At 31.3% G+C, this 26,517-nt stretch overlaps 1 protein-coding gene and 1 long non-coding RNA gene across 2 annotated transcripts; one reads left to right on the top strand and one right to left on the bottom strand.

The window, feature by feature from the left end:
- Positions 1 to 285: 285 nt before the first annotated feature.
- LOC113365573 (cohesin subunit SA-1-like) lies at positions 286 to 26,266 on the top strand. The gene is made up of 6 exons (XM_026607100.1): positions 286 to 349; positions 411 to 538; positions 778 to 957; positions 8,879 to 9,078; positions 25,008 to 25,210; positions 26,211 to 26,266. The coding sequence occupies exons 3-6, from the start codon at positions 823 to 825 to the stop codon at positions 26,264 to 26,266; spliced, it is 594 nt and encodes a 197-aa protein (XP_026462885.1). The 5' UTR covers positions 286 to 349; positions 411 to 538; positions 778 to 822.
- LOC113365574 lies at positions 6,726 to 7,281 on the bottom strand. Its single transcript, XR_003366228.1, has 3 exons — positions 7,254 to 7,281; positions 6,880 to 7,064; positions 6,726 to 6,809 (listed from the first exon to the last, which is right to left on the bottom strand). It is a non-coding gene; the product is annotated as an uncharacterized LOC113365574 (long non-coding RNA).
- Positions 26,267 to 26,517: the final 251 nt, after the last annotated feature.

Here is a 26,517-nt window from a genome sequence, read left to right as displayed (position 1 = left end):
CGCTGTCCCTCATAACATCCTTTTAGCTTACATTATGCCCAATATCTATTCTATTAAACATTTCGCGCACTGCACTGCGCTCATCCCTTCGACTTGTAACCGACTACCATATTATATCGGCTATTACTTTCGTTACCAAACTTTTTATTTAAGTACTATTCTTATCAGGAACACTTTTTACATTTTAGGCTGTGCTTGCAATTTGTGATCTATCCTTGAATTTCAACTCAGAATTAGGCACCAATCCAAACGACATAATACACAATCTGGTTTTAAACCCTTGACTCGGACACTATATCAACAATAAACCAATTCACGGAAGAGTATGTTTTCACAAAACATCTGACAGGTAATGATTAAAACAAAATTATATTAATTGTAACTGATTTTTATGCTTTTTATTATCCTAGAGGGACATGATAAAGATTCAAACCAGATATCTAAACGTCGTGAAGTCTTGGAACGGTTTTGCAAAATTATAGGTTTTAATATTATACCAGGGTATCATGCTGCCTTTGTTCTAAAGTATTATGTAAAGGTAAAGTAATTATAATTGTAAAATGGTACGATAGTGATCGAGCCATTTTTACACCACACATTTAAAATTCTTATTCGATTTAATAATTTTTCAACTTTTTTATTGTTTAAATTTGGTCATCAGTACAGATTTAAAAATAAAATCAATGTTGTATACTTCATATTATGTGAATACATTTCTTTTATTTCATTATTTATTCAGAAGATGGTTTGAATAAATATTATTATTATTTTTTATAGTGTAATAAATGCTATGGCGATATCATAAAGAATTTGGTTGCCAGGATGCGTCAGCTTAACCTCATAAACAGCACCCTGACCATGTGGTTGGCTTTGTCACAAATGTATACGGACTTGCAAACTACACTTGGTGATAATAAACGACCTGATGGAACTGTTAAAGAATTTGCAGAATTGAAGGTATGCATTTTCTTAATTCAATGTAATATAAATTTTTGAGATCATTAATATTTTATATTATATTTATGCTAACAAACTTCATAAAGCGACATGTGTGGCTGGCAGAGTTTTTATTATTATCTTCCTTAAGGATAAGTTTCAATGAAACCAAATTGAAAAATATATGTGTGTAAGTGTATGTGAGCCAATTTTTGACATTGTATCGACGTTTCCCAATAAACGACATTACAGATTTCAAAAATTTCAATGCCATTTCAAGCTCTGTTTATTTTTTTTAACTTTGTCAAGGCGAAAAACCATGGCAAATTAACATAATATATTAACCCGGTGCCAATGACGCTGGGTCATAATGACCCGAGACGTTTTTTAACGAACATATATTTTGTTTACCCGGGTTATGTGGTTTAAGCGTTTGAGTAGCTGAAGCGATGCCTCCCCGCTACCCGCCCCGATGGTTCGCTCAGTGCGACGCCGCCCGCGCAACGAGCAACTCGTGCGTCAAGTCCAATCGGGTATGTTTGACCCAGCGTCATTGTAAATGTAATATTTTCGTGACATACTTTTATTTTCTATTTAGTGATTATAGTGACATATTATGTGACCAATTTAGAAATATATAGCGGAAAGCAGCCAAGTGGCCCATACTCACTCAGCAACAAACCTTTTGACGTTGTAAATCGCGTCGTCTTGCCCGTTTCTAAAAGCCATCGTAACATAACATTCGACAATTGGTTCACGAGTTATGAATTAGTATCTCACCTCCTAACGGAACATAAACTTACAGCAGTTGGAACCTTACGCAAAAACAAACGGCAGATTCCACCTCAATTCATTACAACACGTGGAAAATGTCCAGGATCATCTACCTTTGGACATCAAAAGGACATAACTCTAGTCTCCTACATTCCAAAGAAAAATAAAGTTGTCTTATTGATGTCCAGTCTACATCATGACGAAAAAATTGATGAGTCTACAGGTGACAAAAGGAAACCAGACATCATATCCTTTTACAATCACACCAAGAGTGGAGTGGATGTAGTGGACAATCTTTCTGCGTCATACAACGTGAGTAGAAACACAAAACGATGGCCATTGACTATCTTTTTTGCAATGCTAAATATATCGGAAATAAACGCAAACATAATATACCGGGCTAATAATGATGATACACGCATGAAAAGAAGACATTTCCTAAAAAATCTGGGACTCGCCATGGTGCAGGAACATTTACAAGTGCGACGAGCTCGAGTGAATTTACCACGTCAACTGCGCAAAAGAATCGCACAATTCACAGGTGAAACCACAGATGAACCACCTCGAAAGATTCTAGGCGTTCGCAAGAGATGCCAAATATGTCCGTCCAAAAAAGATAAGAAGACAAGTCATACCTGTCATGAATGTCAAATTTATATATGCCCTGATCATTTTATTACCTACTGCAATAATTGTAGTAGTTCGATGTCAGTAAATGAGGAAATAGAAGACTGATTGGCATTTATAATTAAAAATAACTTAATTTGATCTCTTTTTTAGTATTATAAGATGTTTGTTACCAATGATTATTAACATTACTTAAACCAAAACTTATAATTAACATATGTTGTTTGTTCAAAGTTGATTTTGCATGTCTTGTTAAGTATGTCAATAAAAGTTTAATTATTATATATTAGTTTTATTTTATTTATTTTTATGCAGAAAATACCTTTATTTAGTAAACATTAATTACAATTTAGTAAAAGTATATATTTTTTATTATAAATCCTCAATAAAACGTCGGGTCAAAATGACCCAACGTCATCGTTCTTGCAATTTTTTTCGCGTCATTGGCGCCGGGTTAATTGTTATTTAGTGATCATTTAAAATTTATTAATTTGTTCAGATATAAAAATAATTTTTCTCTAAAATTTCGTATATTCTAAACTAAAATATCTGACAATTTGGTATGCTTATGTCCAACCAATATTTTTGATAATCAATTGGCATTTTTTTAACTTATGATATAACTTAACGTATGAAGATAAGATTCGTTTTCTCAGGTCCACCTATTTTATCTATTCAGCCGTTTTTAATAAAACTTCGACGAAATATAAATATTGACTAATCACGCTAAAAAGCGCTGCCAATTTCACAAAATTCGACGAATTTTTTAAATTAAGTGATTTGTCGATTGTCATCGAAAACAGTTTATCATCAAAAAATGTTTCATGAAAGTCGTCGAAAATTTTTGTTTAACAGTTAATTACAAGAAATCACCCCGGCCTAACTGATCTTCAACAAAAACTAATCAGTGCGGTTTCCAATCAATATCTTCCGAATGTGGACGAAATATTTTTCACTTTTTTGCTTATTACAAAGAAACGGCTCTGCCGCTCGTCGCCGAGTATTGGTCAATGTCGGTCAATGTCGGTCAATATTGGCCAATATTGATCAGTACTGGTCAATATTGGTCGATATTGATCAATATTGGTCAATATTGGTCAATATCGGTCAATTTTGGTCAATATCGATCAATATCAATCAATATCGGTCAATATTGGTTAATCAATATCGGCCAATATCGGTCAATATCGGTCAATATCGGTCAATCTTGGTCAATATTGGTCAATATCGATCAATATCAATCAATATCGGTCAATATCGGTCAATATTGGTCAATCAATATCGGCCAATATCAGTCAATATCGGTCAATATTGGCCAATATTGGCCAATATCGGTCAATATCGAAACAGAAAATTATTTTGGATTCTTTTGCGATTACTATAACTGACCCTACGAGAAATTGAAAATTATATCTAAATTGTTTAAAATAAAATATTTAATTAAAAAAGTAAAATTTTGGTTATTAAAAGGGGCGCCTGATTAGATAGGGCCTAGGACGGCAGTAAGCTTAATCCGCCACTGTTAATGATACTTGATGCAGCGATAGAGTAACTGTTGATCATGCTTCAATAATAAAAATGAATTCAAAGAATCATTTGTAAAATTCATAAAATAGTCCTAACTGAATTTTCAATAATGTCTAATGAGAACTTCTTGTACATAATTGAATAATCTGCAATAGTTACTCACATTATGAAGCCCATAGATAAATAAGCTTAAATAGATCGCTATCTTGGGCCATTTGACGTTACACTCATTTTAAATTACGAATAGATCACTACATGGCAGCACATGTACATACAGTATGTAAATTAACCCCTGGTATTACTTATACATTTGTACATAAAATCAATACAGCCCAAAAATCTGAAAAAAATTATTATTTGAAATAAGAACAAAACATACGAAATACAAAATATATTTTCAAATATATCACAGACATATTTTTGAAGAATTATAAACTAAACAGAAATAACTGACTACTATTAATTAAAGTATATTACAGACATATTTTTAAAGTACTTATTCTATTAATATTCTAGAAATAACTTATTCATATTAATTACTTAATGACTAATAATAATATATTAAAAACTTAAAAACTAAGAAGTAAAAAGCGCAGGAGTATTGATGATGGAATGACAAATTTAGAAGGAATGACAAGTAATGCAATTTATTTATTTATTTATTTATTTATTTATTCATAAGCAAGCCGTAATCAATAATAATAGATATTATTTCAGGCTCTTGTCAATAATTTAAAAGGATAAAAAGAACAGCACATTTTTAAAAAAGAATGAATACTTTCCAAACAAAATAATCCTAAAAACAAAACATATATATATATATATATATATATATATATATATATATATATATATATATATATATATATATTGATATCCAAATTGAGATAAAACTAAATTCCTAGGATTAAAATTCATTTACGAGACATTCTTGTTTATTATCTCTCCATTTAATAGTTATTTTGCTATCTAATCAATCATTAATAAAGTAATATTTGTTAAACCCTGAACTACTTTTAATTTATACCAATTGTAGCTCAAATCTATCTATCGTTTTAATCCAGTTTTTATTGCAAGGAGGTTTAGTTAAAACTAGTGATGTGCCAAGTCGAATCAAGTGATTCGAATCATTCGAATCAAGCCTTTAACGACTTGATTCGAATCAGATTTTACTTGATTCGAATCAACTCGCATCAAGCCGCGAAATATTTACTGTGATAAAATATGTATTAACACAAATTTTTCATAAATATAAAATTTTTCATAAATATAAATATAAAAAAATGTTTTAATTTAATTCAATATTATAATAATATAAAAAATAAATATCATAAATATAAAAAATAAATAATGAATTAAATCATGCGAGTCACCTGACTTTAATATGCTTAAATGTATCAGCCAACTCCAATCGTCTTTGTGTGACTTTAACCGCATTCATCGACTAACTATATCATCCGACTTCATATGACTCAAACCGAATCAAGCGGCGATATGAGTTGTTCCGACTTTAATGACTCAAACCGAATCAAGCGGCGATATGAGTTATTCCGACTTCATGACTCAAACCGAATCAAGCGGCGATATGAGTTGTTCCGACTTCATATGAGCCAACTCGAATCAAGCGGCGTTATGAGTTGTTCCGACTTCATGAGCCAAACCGAATCAAGCGGCGTTACGAGTTATTCCGACTTCAATTCTGATTCGAATCATCCCGACTTCAAGCCGTTCGAGCGATATGAGTTCAAGCGATATGAGTTAACCGTATGGGCGATACAATGCGTCGTCGTTCTTGCGTGTTTATTTATTTTACGGAGCGCTGAGAGCGATTTTATTCGTGAAATATCAATACCCAATTTTGATAATAATTAAGTGTTTTTGATTTTAAATGTTATCAGAATAAACCACTCGAAATTATGAAACGAGTTTCTGGAATCTTGCAATATAATTCTCTTTTGAAACAATTACTAAACACCAGAAAGTCAGCAAATAATATGTTAACTTCTGATTATGTAAGTAATGGCAAATTCACATTAATGAAATTAACTTTCAGCTCTCAGTTTAGATGCGATCCTTTACTGATTACATAGTAAAATAAACAATCGACCCATGATTCCAAATATTATTTTATATGCTTTAGTGATGCACAATTGTTTGGTAATCTATTATTGTAAATTAATTTGAAGATATGTTTTAGCCGTCCTCAAAATTACATCATTTTTAATAATTTTCAGAATATACTTTTTGATAGTGATTTATGTTTACAATTTCTACTTTGTCGGTTATATTGGTTAAACTGACAATTTTGATTATAAATTTGGATCACTTTTACTAAATTAATACATCCATCATTTTTTTTGTCCATATATATACTTGATTCGAGTTGATTCGAATCATGATTTGAATCAGGTTTTTTTCTGATTCGAATCATTCGAATCGGGAATTTTTCGAGTCGGCACATCACTAGTTAAAACTATAACTAAACTCTTGCGCTTTATAAACTTAGTTTTAGTCTTTGAGTATGCTCTTTTAATTGAGACATTATCAAAATCCTTGCCCTTACATTTTAAGTTTCCGGAATATTTGAAAACTTCTCAGAACATTGTATTCTCTGTTGGAATTTATCCTTTAAATTATTGCATTGCATTTTAATCCCGAAACAAAATTTGATGTATCATACATCTTCTGGGTGTTAAGGCACTCCTACGCCTTATCATTGCATTCTGCGGCAATTTGCAGCTACCATCAAGGACTTCTATTGAATATATTGTTATATCATATTAATTGAAGATATTGTAATTATCATATTAAATATTTTTGCTGCAATTAGTATGAAAAAATACCTTTTCGGAAAACTGGTATCAGAATAGGTGACTTTTAACCTGCACTTCACAATCTTAGAGGTGCTGCAAAAATCTTTTTCAAGGTGTTTAGGCTTCCATCTCCTAAGAACATAAGATTTATTTATTAATATTTTTTTGAAAATGTTATTGAAGTATTTAGAGTTATAATTACTTGGCTTTGTCCTTGGAGTTGCAGATTTTTCTTCTGGTTCTGTATCAGAGCATTCTCCAGTGACTTGAAAACTATTCTGTTATTGCCGTAAAGGAGACACTTCTATTTGGTTTCGATTTCAAATTATCGTTGATTTGTGCCACAAACCGAAGAGTTAGGTCATCCATTAAAAGATTATTCGCCCTCTGCATCCAAATTGAAAGCATCTTTTTACACACAAATTTTTACACACAAATATATATATATATATATATATATATATATAATATATATATTTACACAAATACATATAAGTATATATATATATATAACATTTTAATAGTATTGTGATGATACATATTCATTATATGCATAATACATCATTATATACATACCTGATAATTAGATGCCGGAAAGACATGCATTTTTTTATTTTATTTGGGGTTATAACAATTTGGCACATAACACTTTATCATTTTAACTTAATAATAAACGAAAAAAGTATTCACCAAAACATAATTATATATAAACAATCACAGAAAATCTCAACTACAATACACGATGACAACTTGACAACTCATAGAAAATGGCCGACCAAATCAATGTAGATCTAGCCAGCTGCTAGATCAATGAAATTGGAAATCGTAGCGCCATCCTTCGAACTATTCCAATACCAATCCATTTCAAAACACGGTAATCTACATTTGTTCGGAGATTACCGGCCATGGTGAAGCCCTACAGCATCTCGGCATACTTATAAATCACTCATAAATTAATAAATTGAATTTTTATTGATTAATTCGATTATTTATGGTTAAGCTCATTAATTTTAATATAAAAATTACAAATAACAATAAATAAGTCGCAAAAAAATATGAGAAAACCACCCTCAAAATTAAAGGCTTGAAGGCTGAAAGCTAACGTTTGAACTGATTACTGTGACTGAACTGTGGCAATGACGCTCAAGATCAGACAGGATTGTGATTGACTATTGTGTCATTTTGCTCATATATACAATTTGCTCCATATTTTTCCCACTAGCTCCACTAGCAAGTTTTCTGTTATTTTTAGGTTTTCATTTTTTACTCGATTTTTTTCATTATGGGCCTATTATTCTCTACTATTAATTTTTTACCATTTTATAACCTTGATTAAATGCACCAACTATTGATGGAACTTGCTTGTCGTACCAAACTTTAAACTAACAAAAATAACGAAAATTAACGACAGTAACTCAAAAATAGTTACAGTTTATTTAAAGACTTGGGTTGCACCTAAAAGCTCATAATAGTTTAACTACATGGATTTTTTCTATTTAGTTGGTTATAGTTGCGATATATGTTATCACTCCAATTCGACTTGACGGCAGGTCTAGCAGTTACGGAGATAAAGAGCAAAGAGTGCAGAAAATAGAAATCGAGTGTTTGAGAGAACGGAGCAACCGATTTGAATGATCTAAAAAACATTCTATTAGTAATGATTGGGAGAAGTGGTTATTAGTTTTAGGCATAGGCAGGACCAGCCATTTCGAAGATACAGAGCTAAATGTGCAAAAAATGGCAGTTTTTGAGATAACTAAGTGTCCGATTTAGATGATTCAAAAAACTTTCTGCCTGTTTTAACAAATAAATGATTTTGGACAAAAAAAAATTTTTCAAAAAATTTTTTTTCAATTTTTTTTTTCTTTGAAAAAGATTTTTTTTGGAGATCGAAAATAATTCAGATTTTATTTTTAATTCAGACTAAGTTCTAATATACTTTAAACAAATAATTTCAACTTTGCAATTCAGTTTATTTAATTCTTATAAATATTAGACAATGTTACAATATTTATAATAATCTATTTGAAAACATTCAATATTTCTCGAACATTTCGTTACGGTACGGGAAGTTCCAGCAATTTGCCTTAAGGCACGATGCCACACACCACATTAATTTGATTTTTTGCATGAGTTACAGAGTATACAATTTTATATGAATACTCGAAGTAAGATAATCATATTTCTAATCTGTTCTTTAGACTTTGGCCAGATATCTATCGCTAATGTTGGGGCTTGACAAAACAAAAAATCGCGATGCAATTTTGGAGCTACACAAGGCTGGAATTTTGTTTGCAGTTGATAAATCTGGAAACAACAAAGAGCCTCCTATTCGGTTGCCGTTTCTAGAAATATTGAGTGAATTTTCAGGCAAACTTTTGGCGCCGGATAAAAAAGTTATGTGAGTATAAACTTTGACTTTGATATATATATATATATATATATATATATATATATATATATATATATATATATTTATAAATATATATATATATATATATATATATATATATATATATATATATATATATATATATATATATATATATATTATAATATTGTATGTCTGTCATTTGAATATAACGGCCAAGAGTGTCTATCCTGACGTGTATGTGCTCTATGGTGTGTCATATGTAGAGTGTCTGATCCCTTACGGAACAGAAGTATGTATCTGTGTGTGCAAGTCGGTGTCTGGCGGTAACTTGAGTGTTGAACAGTTCGGCGTTGTGTTAATTTGGTGAATTATTAAATGTATTTGTATGAAGTAAAAGGTGTTTTATTAATTAAATAATACTAGGGTAAATCTAGCTTAAAGCTCAGAAGTGGGATTGGATCAAAACGTGGAGAATTTTATTAGAGAACATTATTGGTGTGGATTATTGAAATAGGCGATTTCAGTAATCTTTTTTTTGGAGTGCCCGTGTTATTAATCAGGCGGATTATAATTACGGGGTGCGATAGAAAGCAAGGTGTGCTTCGCTATCGTACAGGTGCAGGTGTTATTTTGTAAGTTTGTGTGTTTTGTGTTGTTGTGCTAAAGTGAGGTTAACACGTGGTTAACCAAAATAAGAACAAAGTGAAGAGAAAATATCAAAAGCAGGGCGTAATATTGACGTTGGCGAGTCGCGGAGCTGCGATGTGTGTAATTAAAAACTGGAGATTACGAAAATAAAATAAGATTTGGTGAGATGGCTACTGGTGGTGATGCTGAGAGCTTGGTGCCCGAAGCCTTAAGAGTGCTATCGTTGACGGACTTGATTAATCTTATTAGGGCGACAACCAGTAATAAAAACGATAGCATCTCGAGCAGCGAGTGGTTGGCGACGATACCGATATTCGACGGGTCGTCTGAGCAATGCATCGAGGCGTGGTTTGAACGGGTTGAGGCCGTCCGGGATGCATACGAGGAGCCTAAGAAAAGATGGCGGTGCTGATCAGGGCCTTTTCACTTAGAACAAAATCCTCGTTCAGAAGGAATACTTAGGGGTCCATTTGTAGTCGCAGATTTGGCGCTAGTGAGCCGATGAAAAAGTATTTTCAAATGTTTTATGTTGGTTACTAAGAAACGTCAGTGTTATTTTTGTATAAGTTTACAAAATGGCGATTCTTCTTCGTTTGTGTTTGTATATTTGTTAATAAAGATTTCATCAGGAATTGCTCTCAAATGCATAGCCCTTTGACAATATGAATAGAACAGCTTCAAACTCATGTGGAGGACATAATTACTACATTACTACGTAGTGCATTGACATATTAGTCTAATCATAATACACTTTAAGGAAAGAGATCAGTTCTAGGAAATTGTGTAAGAAATCAAATATACGCTTCTACAAGAAAGACATAATACACAAATAGAAAGCTAATTTAAAATTGGATTACCACTTCACGCGGATCTGAATATACTTGGGAAAAAATGAATTGTTTAAGAATGTCAAATTTTGCACGGGATGATTATTAGTTAATGAGAGTTAAGAATGACAGACGATGTAATGAACTAACACTATAATGCATTATTCACTAAATTTCACTGAATATTTATATTAATAAGTAGAAAAAAGTGTAGAAGTTATTTCAGTAGATTAGATGTGATATCTATTATATATAAACCGGTGTATTGCAGTGTATTTGTTGATTTATATTTCGATTTCATTGTATATTTATTATAATATAATATTATCTAGTATATTTATGTTATTATTGTATCATTAAAAAACATAATAGGATTGTAATACATTTCAAATACCCGTGTATTAAAATTCATTAATTTTCATTTCAAATTTTGCGCCATTAATTTGAGTGCCAAAAGCAGCGCCACCACGTCGAGCGGAGGACCCTTTAAGTATTCCTTCTGAACGTAAAAATCGGGCGAGAGAAGCGTCTATATGAATACGGGGTATTCTAATATTGTCTAGGGTGCTGATAACATCGAAGCTGTCGGGGCGGGCGAGGCGATTATATGACAGCAAGGCAGAGTATGCGACATATTCATACGACGAGCTGAAGAGGGTGCTAACAGCGTTTTTCAAAAATGGAGAAGACAGGATGACTAGAATGAAGCGGTTTGAGTCTCGGAGGTGGCGAAAACAGGAACCGTTTAGCGCATACTTTCAGGAGAAGATGGCGCTAGGGAATAGGTTGGGTTTTATGGAGTCCGATCTACTGGCTTATATGATAGACGGCTTCGACAACCCGCCACTCCAGGCTCGAACCAAAATGAGCCAATTTAAGGATTTAGCAACTCTGTTAGGTGTAATGAACGAGTTGACAGCGGAGGAACGCGGATGCAATATGATGCCGCCTACGATGGTACAGCCAACAGTGTTTCCTAGAGTGGAACCACAGGGCACATATCCTACGGTGAGGTGTTTTAATTGTGGTGGAGTGGGACATATGGCATCCAGGTGTACCAAACCTAAGAACGATGGAGTGGCGTGCTATGACTGTGGCTCAAAGGAGCATCAGCAGAGATTCTGCAAAAATGTCCGGAGTACGGCGCAGGTGGCGCCTGACAGCACTACATTTCGAGTTAACGAAATATTGGCGATTGATGGTGAGATTACCACAGACGGAGCAAATATAAATATATCAGATGAAAATGACTACGAAGTGGTAGCGACAGTAGAAGACCTGGAGAGTGAAAAACCGGAGGAACCAGAGACTGCATTCGAAATGCATGGAGTGATAGTGAAATATATTTCCACTATTTTCACTTATATTTCCACTTTTTTCGTAAATTACCAAACAAGAGCCATAAAAAATCATTTTTGCCAAGAATTCCGTGCGTTGTCCTTTACATCTGGCAGACAGAAATCCATATCAGTGTGTTTAAGTCTTGTGTAGTCGTAAAATCTACAAATATCTTCAAAAAAAAAAATCGAGTGTTTTTAACAAAAAAATATTAGTGATATGGATATATAAATTATTACAGGTAAATAATTTTTGCTTCTCAATTTTATATAAAACCTTTTTTAGTTAAGTTTTATTACTCTTTACCCCGGTACATAATCCATTCCTTTATAAAATTTTTTTTTTCTTTCTAATTAATCTGTATTGACCATCGTTAATTAATGTTAATCAATATTTTTTTAAAAAACATTGTATTTGACAGAATAAACCTGATGATGGAACGTACCTAGTTCCGAAACGTCGTATTAAACATCTTTAAAAAACAAATTGTTTTTTATTATTGGATTTACTGTTCGGAAAAGAAACAATCAATATATATATATATATATATATATATATATATATATATATATATATACTAGATGATCCGACAGGCGTTGTCCTGTACCCACCTCTACGTTGTTTTAATATCTTATACTAATATTTATACCGTTCAGTTAAAAATAATCATTATTGTTTTTCGAGTTACTATTTACATCAATATATGAGTGATGTTAAATGTAGTACTGTTTCAAATAAAATGATTATTCTCAATTCCCACAGTTAACACTTTAATTATCCCGTTAACAAATAATAAAATATGTTCAATAAAATTATATATTAGAAAGTATACACTGCGATTTATAGAACAAATTTATTTCCAATAGCTCAATTTATTTTATTGAATTTAAGGGTTATACAATATTTTTAGACATACCTGTAGATGTGGATGTTTAAATGAATGATTTTTTGTTTATTCACGGCTAAAACATTGATTTTCCAAATTTATCACCATGTATTTATTGTCATAGCATAGATACACGTGTTGAAAATTAAAATCTTTTAAAAAGTATAACAAATTCAGAAAGAATTAATATATAGCATGCGGTCAAGGTACAATATCACCTTGGATTTTTCTACCCAAAATAAGTGCTTCAATAATGTTGCCTACAATTTTTATAATTTCGTACCATATTTTACCTGAATTTTAGTATTTTAATATCTAAATTGCATTTTTCACACTAATAATTCAATATACATTATTACTTAAGTTCATATTTGAAGCGAATTAATTTGTCAAATTTTGTTCACATGTGCTCTATTCAACCTACTATCAACAAAATTATTGCAGTAAATGGAGAGGAAAAAAGCGTATGCCCAGCTAATCTTAATCTAAAGTTCAGAAGTGAAAACAATTTGCATTTCGTCACCACCCCCCGCATTAATTGGATTATAACTCTTTTAATTCTGATTTTATCATAACTTGTAATATACTATTTTAAAAGTGATTAATTGAGCTACAACTTTCTCTATCATAAATTTTACCGTAACTTCTCTTATTTTGAAACGGCGAAGGGTTAAAGGGCTCGAAAGACACTCCGCTTGAACAGCCGCGCACTCTTTAAAAAATTAGAACTCTATCAATATTTGTGCAACCAAAAATTAATAAAAAGCAATAATTAGTCTGAAAAATACCTTGAATTTTTATATATATACTTTTATACGTATTCTTTCAAAGATATTTTAATGAGAAATTGGTTTTTTGAAAATCGTTTGTACTAATGTTATGGTATTTTCTAGAATCCATCAAGATCTCTCAAACCAAGTTAATTCTAGATGGAAAACGATTATTTTTAATTTTGGTGGAAAGGACACTCATAAACTATTTGATTTAAATGAAAAAAAAAACGTTGTATGCGTCTTTTAATTGCATGATAGCTCACTCATTTTACACGTAGAAGTACTTCTTTAAAGCATATTTGGAGAACTATAAAAACCCATTTTCATAATTAACTTAATATTGTTCCTAAAACACTGTAAAATAGCGATTTATTAGGATTTTTATTGATATAATTTTGTTCATTACATAATTTTCGTTAAAATGTATATTTTTGAATATATTAGCAAAAAACGATGAAAAACGCAAAAAAGAAACAAATTTTCAGTAACCAGTAACTTGAAAAGTATTTGCTTTTTTGAAAAACATTATTAAACATTTTTCTCTTATAATTAGTTCTTTTATCCACACCCAACGTTATTACACCACTAAAGGAGTCTAAATTGTTTTCACTTTTGAACTTGAGAGTAAGATGAGCCTAATTCCAAAACTCCAAACGAATTGGAAAACAGTAAAAAAAAGTTCAGACCCAAAGCGCTTCATTGAGTAAATATTCCGTACAAAATGCCAACCATATGAATTTTTGACACAATGAGACTTCTAAATAATTTTTTGAATAAGTAATTTTTTTGTATTGTGACTTAGGGTGCGTTCGACTTGGACGCTTACGCGCTGTGAGCGCGCCGTGAGCGCGCTTTCATCGTTCGACTTGGCGCTGTGAGTGTCACATAAGTACGCTCGTAGCATGTTCGTAGCACATATTTTGCGCTCATACGTGCTCACGCCACGGAAGTAAGGCACTTGAAAGTGTCATGGCCGTTTATCAAAACGAATGCATGGAATGCATAATCTAATCCCAATTTTATTCATTCTTGTCAATAAGTACGCAAAAATGACGAGCTGTGCATTACAATTATTTTTTAATATTAATATTAATATTAATTAATTTTAAATTTAATTAATTTTAAATAATTTTAAATTTTAATTTTAATATTAATATGAATTAAGCATAAGCAAACCAAATTTCATTTATTTATTAATTGTTAAATTTTTTATAATCCCGCTGAATGATCCAGAAAGTAATAAAATTTACACAATTACCGTTACCGCCAGTTGCCGCCATTTTGATGCTTATTGACGCTCACAGTATCCAAAACGAACGGAATTTAGTTATCGATTCTAAGCGCTTATCGGCCAAGTAGAACGCTAAAAATTTATAAGCGTGAGCGCTCACAGCGCGTAAGCGTCCAAGTCGAACGCACCCTTAGTATAGTAAGGCAAAACGACCGCAAATTGAATAATTTTGAGCGCAATCGCTTATGGCTCGTTTCCTTTGCACGAATTCCTACGGCGAATCTGTTCGCAAAGTGCGCAAACAAAATTATTGCAAGCAAAAGCAAACGACGCGTACGTTGAGAACACGATTCGCAGTCGTCAGTCGCATGCGCAGACTGTCAGACCCATGTTATATTATTTGCATCTTATATTATTTTAATTATGGCATATCTCAGCTGCTTTTCGGCAATAATAATGTAGACATTACATTTTCTTTATTTTTAATCATGAATTAATTATATTTTAATATTGCCTTCGCCTATAAGTGAATAGAAATGTTTGGCAAATGACAGTTGCTATTTGTTTTTAATGTCAAACCATGCCTTAAATATTTTAAAGGTCAAACAATGATAAGCGTTTTTTTGTAATTTTTTTCATTTATTTCTACAATCTAACTATATTTCTATAAATCAAAACATTCTAGAAAACTTTCCGAACAAACTTCAGGAAGATTCATGAAAATCCGAATTATAGTTTAGGAGGATTAATGAAACTTACATTGTTACAGAAGAATTTTATATATAAGATATATATTATTAAATTGAATTATTAACTTCCCGTAGGGTAAGTTATTGTAATGGGCCGAAAATCGAAATTGAAAATTTTTACATTTCTCGACGTTTTGAAGGTTTTTGAACATTTTGGCATACCTCAAAAAAAAAGGATGTGTGTGTGTGTTTGTGTGAGTGTGTATGTATGGATGGATACAATTTTTCGTCCACGTTTTCGGGCGTACGGATCAACCGATTTGAATGGTTTAAAAAACGTTCGATTCCTATTGATAGGGAGATGTGCTGATTAGTTTTTGGCAAAGGCAGGTCCAGCCGATTAGGAGATACGGAGCAAAGAGTGCAGAAAATAGAAATCGAGTTTTTGAGAGAACCGAGCATCCGATTTGAATGATCCCAAAAACATTCAATTCGTAATGACGGGGAGAAGGGGTTTTTGGCAAAGGCAGGTCTAGCGGTTTCGGAGATACAGAGCTAAATGTGCAAAAAATGGCAGTTTTTAAAAGAACTAAGCGTCCGATTTGAATGATTCCAAAAACTTTCTGCTTGTTTTAATAAAATAATTGATTCTGGAAAAAAAATTGCTTTAATTTTTTTAAAAAAAAAAATTTTTCCAAAAAAAAATTTTTTGTATATCGAAAATAATACAGATTATATAATTATAATTTATATAATTCTTATAAATATTCGACAATGTTACAATATTTATAATAATCTATTTTAAAACATTTAATATTCCTCGATCATTTCGTTACGGTACGGAAAGTTCCAGCAATTTGCCTTAAGGTACGATGCCATACACCCCACTAGTTATTATTGATTCTGAAGCAAGCTTTTCTTGAGCTTGGCACGAATCCTCTTCGAGCAAGGCTTTCAATTTAGCGTCTTTGAAAGTTTTGTGACTTACTTCACGAGGGCGGTCGTCAACATCAAAATCGCCATCTTTGAAGCGACGAAACCCATCACGGCATGTTGTTTCGCTCGGAGCAGCATATCCGTAGGTCTCGATGCACTTGGTCTGCCGTTTTTTTCGAATGGAAGAAGAAAATCAACCTCCCGCAAATGACGATTGCTTGACATAAAATTAGACATTTTCACTTAACCAGAAGTATCTACTGCAAAAACGAAATCACTTATGTGTCGCAGCAGTTTGCTTAACATATGTCTAAGCTTGGTTTAAGACGTTTTGGATTTGTCAAAATCGACCAACCCTTTCTGCTAGAGCCATATTCTGACAAAGAATGAGAACTTAGCTGCGCACCTAATATTATTTGAGATTAAAAGTCGAGCATTACATAAATAAAGTATGAGATTTTTTAGAAATTTATTTAATTAAAATTCATACGTTTCGGCTAGCATCTTAGCCTTCACTCAGTGGCAATCAATATAACTATAAAAATTAAAACTAAATAAATAATATGTAAGAAATTTCATAGAGAAACAATAATAATATAAAAAAAATACTCACAGTTTTATATCCTAATATAAGACATACACACATACTCATACCCCATGGTATGAGTATGTGCAGAGGTAAAATATATATTTTTCTACATGACAAATGGTTAAACACACAAATAAACATCAATAACTTTTAATAAGTTGTCAAAACTATGTATTGACTATTCGGAATCTAAGATAGAAATGTCACATTTTTTCTTAAAGCAGTTCTTGACATATGTTCAAATTTTACGAGAAATGTAAAAAGCGGTGGGTTCTTGTCATTTTTCAAAACATTTTGACACGCTATTTAAGAAGCAGATGTTTGTTTCGTTCTAGGCCGTGTTGTCAAATCATTTGTTTATGACCCTGTTGTTATGCAATTGCAAAACAACCCCTCAGCGAATCTTCTTCTAATTTCGTCTCTTCAAAATGTAAAATTTTTGGGTGGAAAAAATCTATACTATGATTTAAATTATCTATATGTTCGGTTAAGATGGTCTTGAATTGTTTAGTATTTTTTGAGTTAATTTTAGGTTGACGAAGGTGTATACTCAAGTTTTGGCTTATTTCTCCGATATAAAAAAGTTCGCAATTAGAGCAATTAATCTGATATACTAAGGTCCTGAGGCGGTCAGAATTAAACCTGGATTTAATTTGTGTGAAAATGGAACTAAGGGTTGTATCGCAATTACACGCCAACAAAAGGCCACATTGTTGAAACAGCATTCTTCACGAAAAATGCAAATCTTTTACATACGGTAAACAAATAATACCAGTATATGACTCGAGGTCCAAACGGTTTTTATGGTCGGTGAGGTCGTTTTATATGTTGAAAAGGTAATTCTGTATGTTATTTATTACTGAGTTAATTATGTTTGTAGGTGTTTATTTGTGCGTATTTCAAGAATTTACTAAAACTCTTCTTCTTCGATCACTCAGGTTGTTAGGTTATTATTTAACCTTTGTCGCTGTGGACTGTATTAAAAAAACTGATTTAATTTTATATTCTGTATTTGTTGCAGTTCTAATCACAATAACTGATGTATTATTAAGTATTAATGAAGGAAAATATATTTATGCGTATAGGTTAGTTACATGTGGTTAAGTCGGCTTCACTTTTAGAACAGAACAACTAGTTCCTTTGAAACACAACGCTACCCCCTCTACCAGGGGTAGCAACCATTCCGTATAAAGCTTAATGCCCTGAAGTTTTGTAAACTCTCATGGCCAATATAATAAAATGAAAAGACGTCCGAACAGTAGGGTAAGAGTTATTTTTTAGTATGCTTATTACCAGGTTAATGTTGGCTTCTCAGAATGTTATATTAGATAGTGGAATGGCGTGTGGTCTGTTAAATTTATCATTGTTGCTATTTTCATTTAAGGGGGTGGTATGAGTGGTAATTTATGTATCGTCCGGAGCTAGCTGGTTTCTGGTACCGAATCGCTGATCGAATTCATTATCTCTCTAGCTTTCTAGACATCAGACTAATACATACAAATGACCACCGACTAATTACTAACTGGTACCATGTGTTTAGAGTGCCGTTGGCATTTCACTCAGCTATGCACTTAAAACTTTCCATTATTTTTGCACCAGTATTGTTAACTTATTCAGGATCATGGTATTCTTCTCCATGAGTTGTTTGAACATATCACCAAATTTTTTCAGGAACTGATGTAGGCTCGGGCTTTCTTGGGGCGTATCATTGACTCTTTTGTGTTGGCTCTTGGCTAGTTCATGTGTTGAGAGGTTTTTATTTGTGTCTGTCGGTAATGTTTTTTTTAGTGGTTATATTATTGTTAGCTTTATTAATTTGTTTGCTTTTTTATGTTGTTTTGTGAGTTGATAGCATGATAACTGGACATCTTTTGTAGTTTGCCGGATGCGCACCTCTACATAGTGCACTTGATTTTAGGCATGCTATGGAATTATGACGAACGCCACATTTAACGCATGCGAACGATCGATAGCAATAGGATCTTGAATGCCTATACTGTTGACATCGTGTGCAACAAATTATTTCATTGCGCTTTCTAGGTGGTTCAACGGCATTTTAGTTCTACATTGTTTAGTATTTGTTATATTCCTCACCTTGTGGTTCAGTTTTTCAAGGCATTTTTTATTTCGTGTGTATTTTTTATTTCGCAGTGTCGTGGGTATATTGCATGTTTTTAAGTACTACCTTATCCGCCCTATCTCCTCTTTTAGTTGGTATGTCTGGAATATTACTCAAATCTGAGAATTTGAAAAATGTTACTAGCGATCGGTATGCTTCTTAATGCGACGTTAATTTTTACAATGTCATTTGGTATCACTTTAGTTGTGTATTGATTACATTTTATTACAGCATTAAGATCTTGAACCATATCTGCAATAGCCACATTTTCGGTTTGTGCAGTAATGCAATCTGTCGACATAAGTGGACTAAACCTATTAGATGTCACAATTGTGTTCTGTCACTCGAATAATTATGGACCAAGAGCTAGTAAACCTTTTGAATAACTGTGTTCCTGTTGGCTAAAAACTTTTGTACTGGTGTTTCTTAGCGTGCTAAGTACGAAACCCATGGTTTGATAGTTTATAGCCCTGCACATTATGGTCTCCCAGACATTTGAAAGTGTAAAAAACCCAAAAATTAAATTTGTTTCTAAAAGCTTCAAATATTTTTATTTGATTTTATTTATTCATTCAGAATTTTGAAAATCAAATTAATGGACGATTTCAACCTGCACAAGTATCTGCCATTTCAATCATTGCTGCAGCTTCGTTTGGCACGGAAGACAATTCAAAAAATCATAACGATTTACTTATGTGCCGAGATAGGTTTTATATTTTATTTGTACGTTTTCTTCAAACTTACAGATTTCATCCTGTAAATTTTAAAGACTTGATTAAAGATTTTACAACCTCCTTATATTGCTTTCCTATTGCATATATGTTTTCCTTATATTGTATATGTACTAATAATTTCAAAAGTTATTTTAGAATCAAGTGTATATTTTTTATGTTACTTGCCCATATGAAAAAATTGGGATAACCCAATCTAAAATATGGGCCTTAAGAATCGCAAGTCGCAAGGTTGCGACGGATGTAGAGAGATGGCAAAGGCGAAGGAAGAGAAAGAGAAAGAGAAAGAGAAAGAGAAAGAGAAAGAGAAAGAGAAAGAGAAAGAGAAAGAGAAAGAGAAAGAGAAAGAGAAAGAGAAAGAGAAAGAGAAAGAGAAAGAGAAGAGAAAGAAAGAGAAAGAGAAAGAGAAAGAGAAAGAGAAAGAAAAAGGAGAAAGAGAAAGAGAAAGAGAAAGAGAAAGAGAAAGAGAAAGAGAAAGAGAAGAGAAAGAGAAAGAGAAAGAGAAAAGAAAGAGAAAGAGAAAAGAAGAGAAAGAGAAAGAGAAAGAGAAGAGAAAGAGAAAGAGAAAGAGAAAGAGAAAAGGAAAGAGAAAGAGAAAGAGAAGAGAAAGAGAAGAGAAAGAGAAAGAAAGAGAAAGAGAAAGAGAAAGAGAAAGAGAAAGAGAAGAGAAGAGAAAGAGAAAGAGAAAGAGAAAGAGAAAAGAAAGAGAAAGAGAAAGAGAAAGAGAAAGAGAAAGAGAAAGAGAAAGAGAAAGAGAAAGAGAAAGAGAAAGAGAAAGAGAAATAGAAAGAGAAATAGAAAGAGAAAGAGAAAGAGAAAGAAAGAGAAAGAGAAAGAGAAATAGAAAGAGAAAGAGAAAGAGAAAGAGAAGAGAAAGAGAAAGAGAAAGAGAAAGAGTAAAGATAAAAGAATAGAAAGAAAAGAGAAAGAGAAAGATAAAGATAAATATAAATATAAATAAAATAAAATATAAATATAAATATAAATATAAATATAAATATAAATATAAAATAAAATATAAATATAAATATAAATATAAATATAAATATAAATATAAATATAAATATAAATATAAATATAAATATAAATTCAATTTCTTCGGAAGATTTTGGAATCCTCGATTTTGTGTATAATTGTGCACGTTACTACACGTAAAATAATGAAAACTGTACTGGGAGACAAATTGGAGATTGTTCTCATTTGCTCTCAATGCCGTTCGCTAAGTAGTAAACTTGAACAGTCCCAAAATAATCGGAGATTTATAAAAATTGCGGAAACATTGAAGAATCTTCTACTGGTGACACTATGCATAATAATAATAGGAATCTTGTTATTTTAATAAAAGTATGTTTTTTGCATAAAAATTTCAGCTTCGTCATAAGCTAATGAAAAATTTAATTGCAGCAGAGAAAACAACGATAATTGATCTGTTATCGAATGATATGAAAAATGATTCAGCTACCAGTTTGACTGTTGGGTTTTGTGGGAAAAAATTTAGTTAATAAATTCGTTTGAAATTTCAGAAAAAAATATAATGGAAATCAACTAAGAAGATTTTATAGTAAATGAGTTATTAAGCGATATCTAAAATTATTGAACTGCTGATGACTATTACAAAGTAGTGTAAGCTTATGATAGAAGTGTGAAAATGCAACTTTCTATGTATTTTTTAATTTTGCATTAAATTAAATCTTTCTTGCATATAATATTATTTCTTATGTATGCATATCTTAGTAAATGCCGGCTTTCTATTAAAAAAATACATAACTTATACCATTTAAAACTGCATTGTCTATGAATTAATTTTACGTACATAAAGTGATGACATTTTATTGAAGAGCATTACACTGCCCAATGGTTTATCAATGATACATTGATTCAAAAAACAGGATTTTTTTTAAAGAGAGCATAATTCATTGTATTTTAACTTCCTGAAAGATAAGTTTGTTTTCATAAAAAAATTCGATTGGCTAATTTTATGTTTTCTCGACGTTTCAAGCCATGCTGAATCGAATGAGACCTTTGGAAAGTATGTGAACAGACTTTTTGTCGTAAATCAACGTTTTCTCAAAAACGGCTGAATCGATTTCAAAAATTTAAAAGCCATTCGATGTATTTCGATACATCGGACTAGCTTTTCTCAGTTTTGTGACGATTGGCCGAGCCGTTTCTTGGTAATTTGGAAAAAGGGTGTTAAATTTTTTGTTCACATTTAAGCTCATACTACCGAATCGATTTTAAAAAATCAAAATCTGTTCAAAAGATATTAGTTGGGAATCATACTAATAAGTTTTAGGTGAAAATCTACCGAGCCTGGAAATGTTTTCTTGGAATAAACTGTTGACAAAAATTAAGGATTTTTACGAAACTTTTTTTGGTGTTATATATCATGGTCTTTTAGAACTTACTGAAATATTTCTTATAAACTTACGACAAGTGGTTTAGTTTTAAAAATTCATCAAAGTTTGAGAAAATGAGTAGTTTTTTGATGTTTGTTAAAATTAAAATTAGACGATTTACTTGGTATAACGATAGAGTACTTGGTCTTAATGAACACACTAAACCATTAAAGTCCTACGGCATATGGTACAATTATAAAATTTATTGATTTGTGAAAATTTGTTTTCAGAAAATACTCTTAGTTAAAGTGTTCGTTCGTTTTCAATTATGTGTAATAGTGGAGTTATTACATACTTTTAATCACTCATAAATTAATTTATTTTTTATTGATTAAGTTGATTATTTACACATATCGAGAAGTTCATGTAACTTGCCTCAAGGCAAAATACCAATACCAACTAATTTATTATTCGTTTATTGCATCAGATATTGGATCAGATAATACTAATATACATTTTTAAAGTCATTTATATTGCAAAGAAAACTTCAGTGATGCTTGTAATTATTATCACGTTAATCGCTACAATAAAATCAGAATATTTTCCACATGGTTCATAGTAATTTTATTAGATAACTAGCTGACCCGGCAAACGTTGTTTTGCTAAGTAAGGTATATTGTAAACAATTTCTAAAGAATCAAAAATATTACTACTTGAAGTGTATTAGGATGTGTTGTTTGAATGCTATATACAATGAGGTATCAGAACAACAACAAACCCTATTAGTTAGTCTATATTTTGTCAATACAATCAAACTGGAAGTTTTATACACTTTTTATAGAAAACATGGTATAATGCAATCTAAGTCTTTTTTGGTCTTTCGACTTATTGATTGCGTGTCAAGTTTTTCAGAATCTTTTTGGATTCTGGATTTTGTGTATAATTGTAAATAATACTACAGAGCTTATACAAAATTTTCAAATTTCTGCGAGGAAAGAGGAGAGATAGAAAATGAATTAAGTATTTCTTCTTTGACATGCTTTTTGAAAAGTTTTAAGTGACATTCGACGAATTAAAGTAAATTTAATAAAAAGTATATATGTAGAGCAGGGCGAGGCATAAATGTTCAATTTGACTTTGAGCAAATAATTATATTTTACAAACCAAACCAATTGGTATCATATATCACAACAAATAACTCATTTCAAACGAACGACTATCTGCAGATGACTACTTTCTTTTTATCATTGTAGAAATGTGCTTTTTTGATGTCTTTCAAAAATTTGTTATCTGAATATTTTTACCCCATAGACGGAGTAACTTGGAACGGCCAGGTGGCAAACAGGTTTAATGTCCTATTTTAATTTTAAAGGTATTCTACAAAATAATTACATTTTTAACTAATGCTAAAAACCTACCAACGGAAAACTTTTATTATGGATTTTCAAAGATTACCGTTTATCTCCCAATAGCAAAGTCATGAAAATCAAGGTTGTAGCTGGTTATACATCTTTTTCCCTCCTCTTTTAAATATTGTTGTTAAACAATGCTTAAGTTTACTGGTTTTTGACACATCTTGGAGGACCTTTTTAACCCCGGACCTTTATACATTACTATCTATTTTTCGATAAATTCTGGGAAATTATAACTGGGAAAATGTTATTCGACAAATGTCACTTTGATCGATACGAAATGTAGGTTCTGAATTTGAATAACATAAATAAAAAATAATATAACTTAGAAAATGTTTTATAAATACCAATAAGTATATAATTATACAAATGAGATCTTTTAGAGTATCGTGTTTGAGAAAAATATGATTTGCAAAAAAGAGTGCTACAAAGACAAAAAATGCATTTTCATATTAACATTTCAAAAAAGTTGATATTTTGAGTTTCTAGTAACACTTGCGGCCCGTTTAATAATGTTATTGTGTATAAATATAACTACGAACAAAACTACTTACTATAATTTAATCATAATTAAATGATATTCACGTAAAACTTGCTGTTAAAAGTAATTGAACATCATCTGTCAAAAACGTTTGACATTTCACTATTAGCCACCGTCTATTGTTTTATTCAAATGACGCTTCTACAAAAATTTTCAAACTAAAAATGTAAAGTTTCTACGCAAAGTTGAAATAATATCTCAACTTTCCGACAACCTACTGATTGGCATGAATTTTTCAAGACTAAGACTGGCCAAATGGGTTCAGCCGTTTTCGAGTTTTACTCGAACATTTGAAAGAGAGCTCCATTTTTATATATAAGATTTAGTTTAAATCGTAAAGAGCTCATAAGCTCAGAAAAATTCAATGGAAATGTTTACAAAAAAGGCGATAACTGATCAGTTGCCTTACGGGATGAATACTTATTAAGTATACTTAATACTCCCGTACGGCATTTGAGTTGATTTTTTATAATGCTAATAGAAATCTATTTATATTTCTATTAGCATTATAAAAAATAAACTCAAATTAATCAATCAACCGGAATGACTATTATGGATTAGGGGCTTGTGAAGGGCGAAAATTTTGGGTTGTATGTGTTTCTGTTAATTGCGCTTAAAAAAAATTGGTCGAAAAGTGGCAAAAAATGTTAAGTGGTCAACTCTTACCTCTTAGGAACAATAAAAATACCTCTTAGTCCGATTTTCAATCCTACTTAACACGATTATATAAAAATCAGTCAAGTCGTTAAATCTATTGTATGTACTAAAAATATGCATAATTCAATTGGCGTCAGAAACTAGAAATTTGTTTATTTATATGTAATACATTCATCTATAAAAACACTAAACATGTTTAATTTGCAAAATGTCGCCATCATCATCGTATATTGGTTTCAGATTCCAAAATTTGAAACAGGCATTGGGACGTAGTCTCCCAAACGAAGCACCTAAAGCACCCCAATGGGATGCTTATAATTATTATCGGCAGTCTTTATTGGGTTCCGAAGATGGGGCAGTCTTACTCACTCCTTCAAGGACACCCAAGAGAACCAGAAACCCTAGGAAAAACCAAGGCAGAAAGCAGAGTCGGAAACAACTTGGTATGGTTTAGTTATAAGTACGAAACAACTATAACTTGAAAGATACATTCTAAATTAAAAAATATGACCGATGGTTTCCCTTTTAATAGGTTTATTTTTTGGGCCTATAATATGTGAAAGACGTCTCAACTATATTTTTTTTTATCAAAATCTACTTTAGCTTGAACTAATTTACTTTTTTTTTATTTATAAGTTTTCCAAAAATAGTGGGATTATTTATATTCAACTTTTTATGGGCCGAATTTTTATTTTACATAAAAAAATAGGGAAACAAAAAAATTGTAATAATAAGCATATTCGTGCTTATTAAAAACAAACAAAAAATCGTATTGGTGAATTATGTGACTCTCTCTGTGACTTGATACAGCCTTTAATGTCGTACTTATTCTGTGCAATGTTAATTCAGGCTAAAAAGTTCAGAAAAGTTCATAATTATATTGACATTAGTTGTCTTGACGTCTTTATAGAATTAAGATTTATGCGTCATCTCACGAAAAACGACATAATTATGTGTTAAAATATTCACAAATTTCGAATATGACCTGAAAATTACGCGGGTCGATAGAACGTTAGGGTGGGCAGTGTATTAATATACTTTCTCGATAAGTGAAAAAAATTAAGTTGATCAACAACAATTCAGAATTATTAATTATATAAAGCGGTGTAATTGATTTCGGCGAACGCACCTGCAGCGTTCGGTGCCTAGCTACTGACAATGATTTCACGCACCATATGCGTGCGCAGTAGTGAACGTGAAAAAATAGTTATGTATTGATCTTTTGATAAATGTATGAGTTTATATGAAAATAATGTGGTATTGTTGCGTTTATACTTGTTCATCTATGCGTTTAAAATTGAATAATATTCTTACTCTCATTTATATTATTTATATATTTATATTTATATTATTATTATCATTATTATAGTGATTATTATAATATTATTTGATACAAAACATTATCTATTTTCTGTCATTTGTATAATTTTCTTCTCCTTGCAGATTTCTCGTCTGTCGAACAAGAGCTAAATATTGAATGCACCGATTCCGATGAATGATTTTTTATAAACCAAGTATAACTTGACTTTTAATTATTTACTAATGTAATTTATATATTTATGTTATTTTTATTTATTTATTAATATTTTATATTCAGCGTTTTATAAAAAATGTTTTACTATTTATTGTAAAAAATAAATATTCTGCTAAATATTCTGTTATATATTGAAATTTATTGAGTCTGCTAAAACGAAATTGGTAAAGTTGTATGCTGAATTAGGTAAAACATTTTGCAAATGTTTGCAGGGTT

This window comes from Ctenocephalides felis, unplaced genomic scaffold (genome assembly GCF_003426905.1).
Source record: "Ctenocephalides felis isolate EL2017-DRISC unplaced genomic scaffold, ASM342690v1 CF-g0.4_SCAFFOLD_01127, whole genome shotgun sequence".
Taxonomy (NCBI): domain Eukaryota; kingdom Metazoa; phylum Arthropoda; class Insecta; order Siphonaptera; family Pulicidae; genus Ctenocephalides; species Ctenocephalides felis.
The sequence above is the reverse complement of the archived record's forward strand: the minus strand, read 5'-3'. Positions and strand labels throughout refer to the sequence as shown.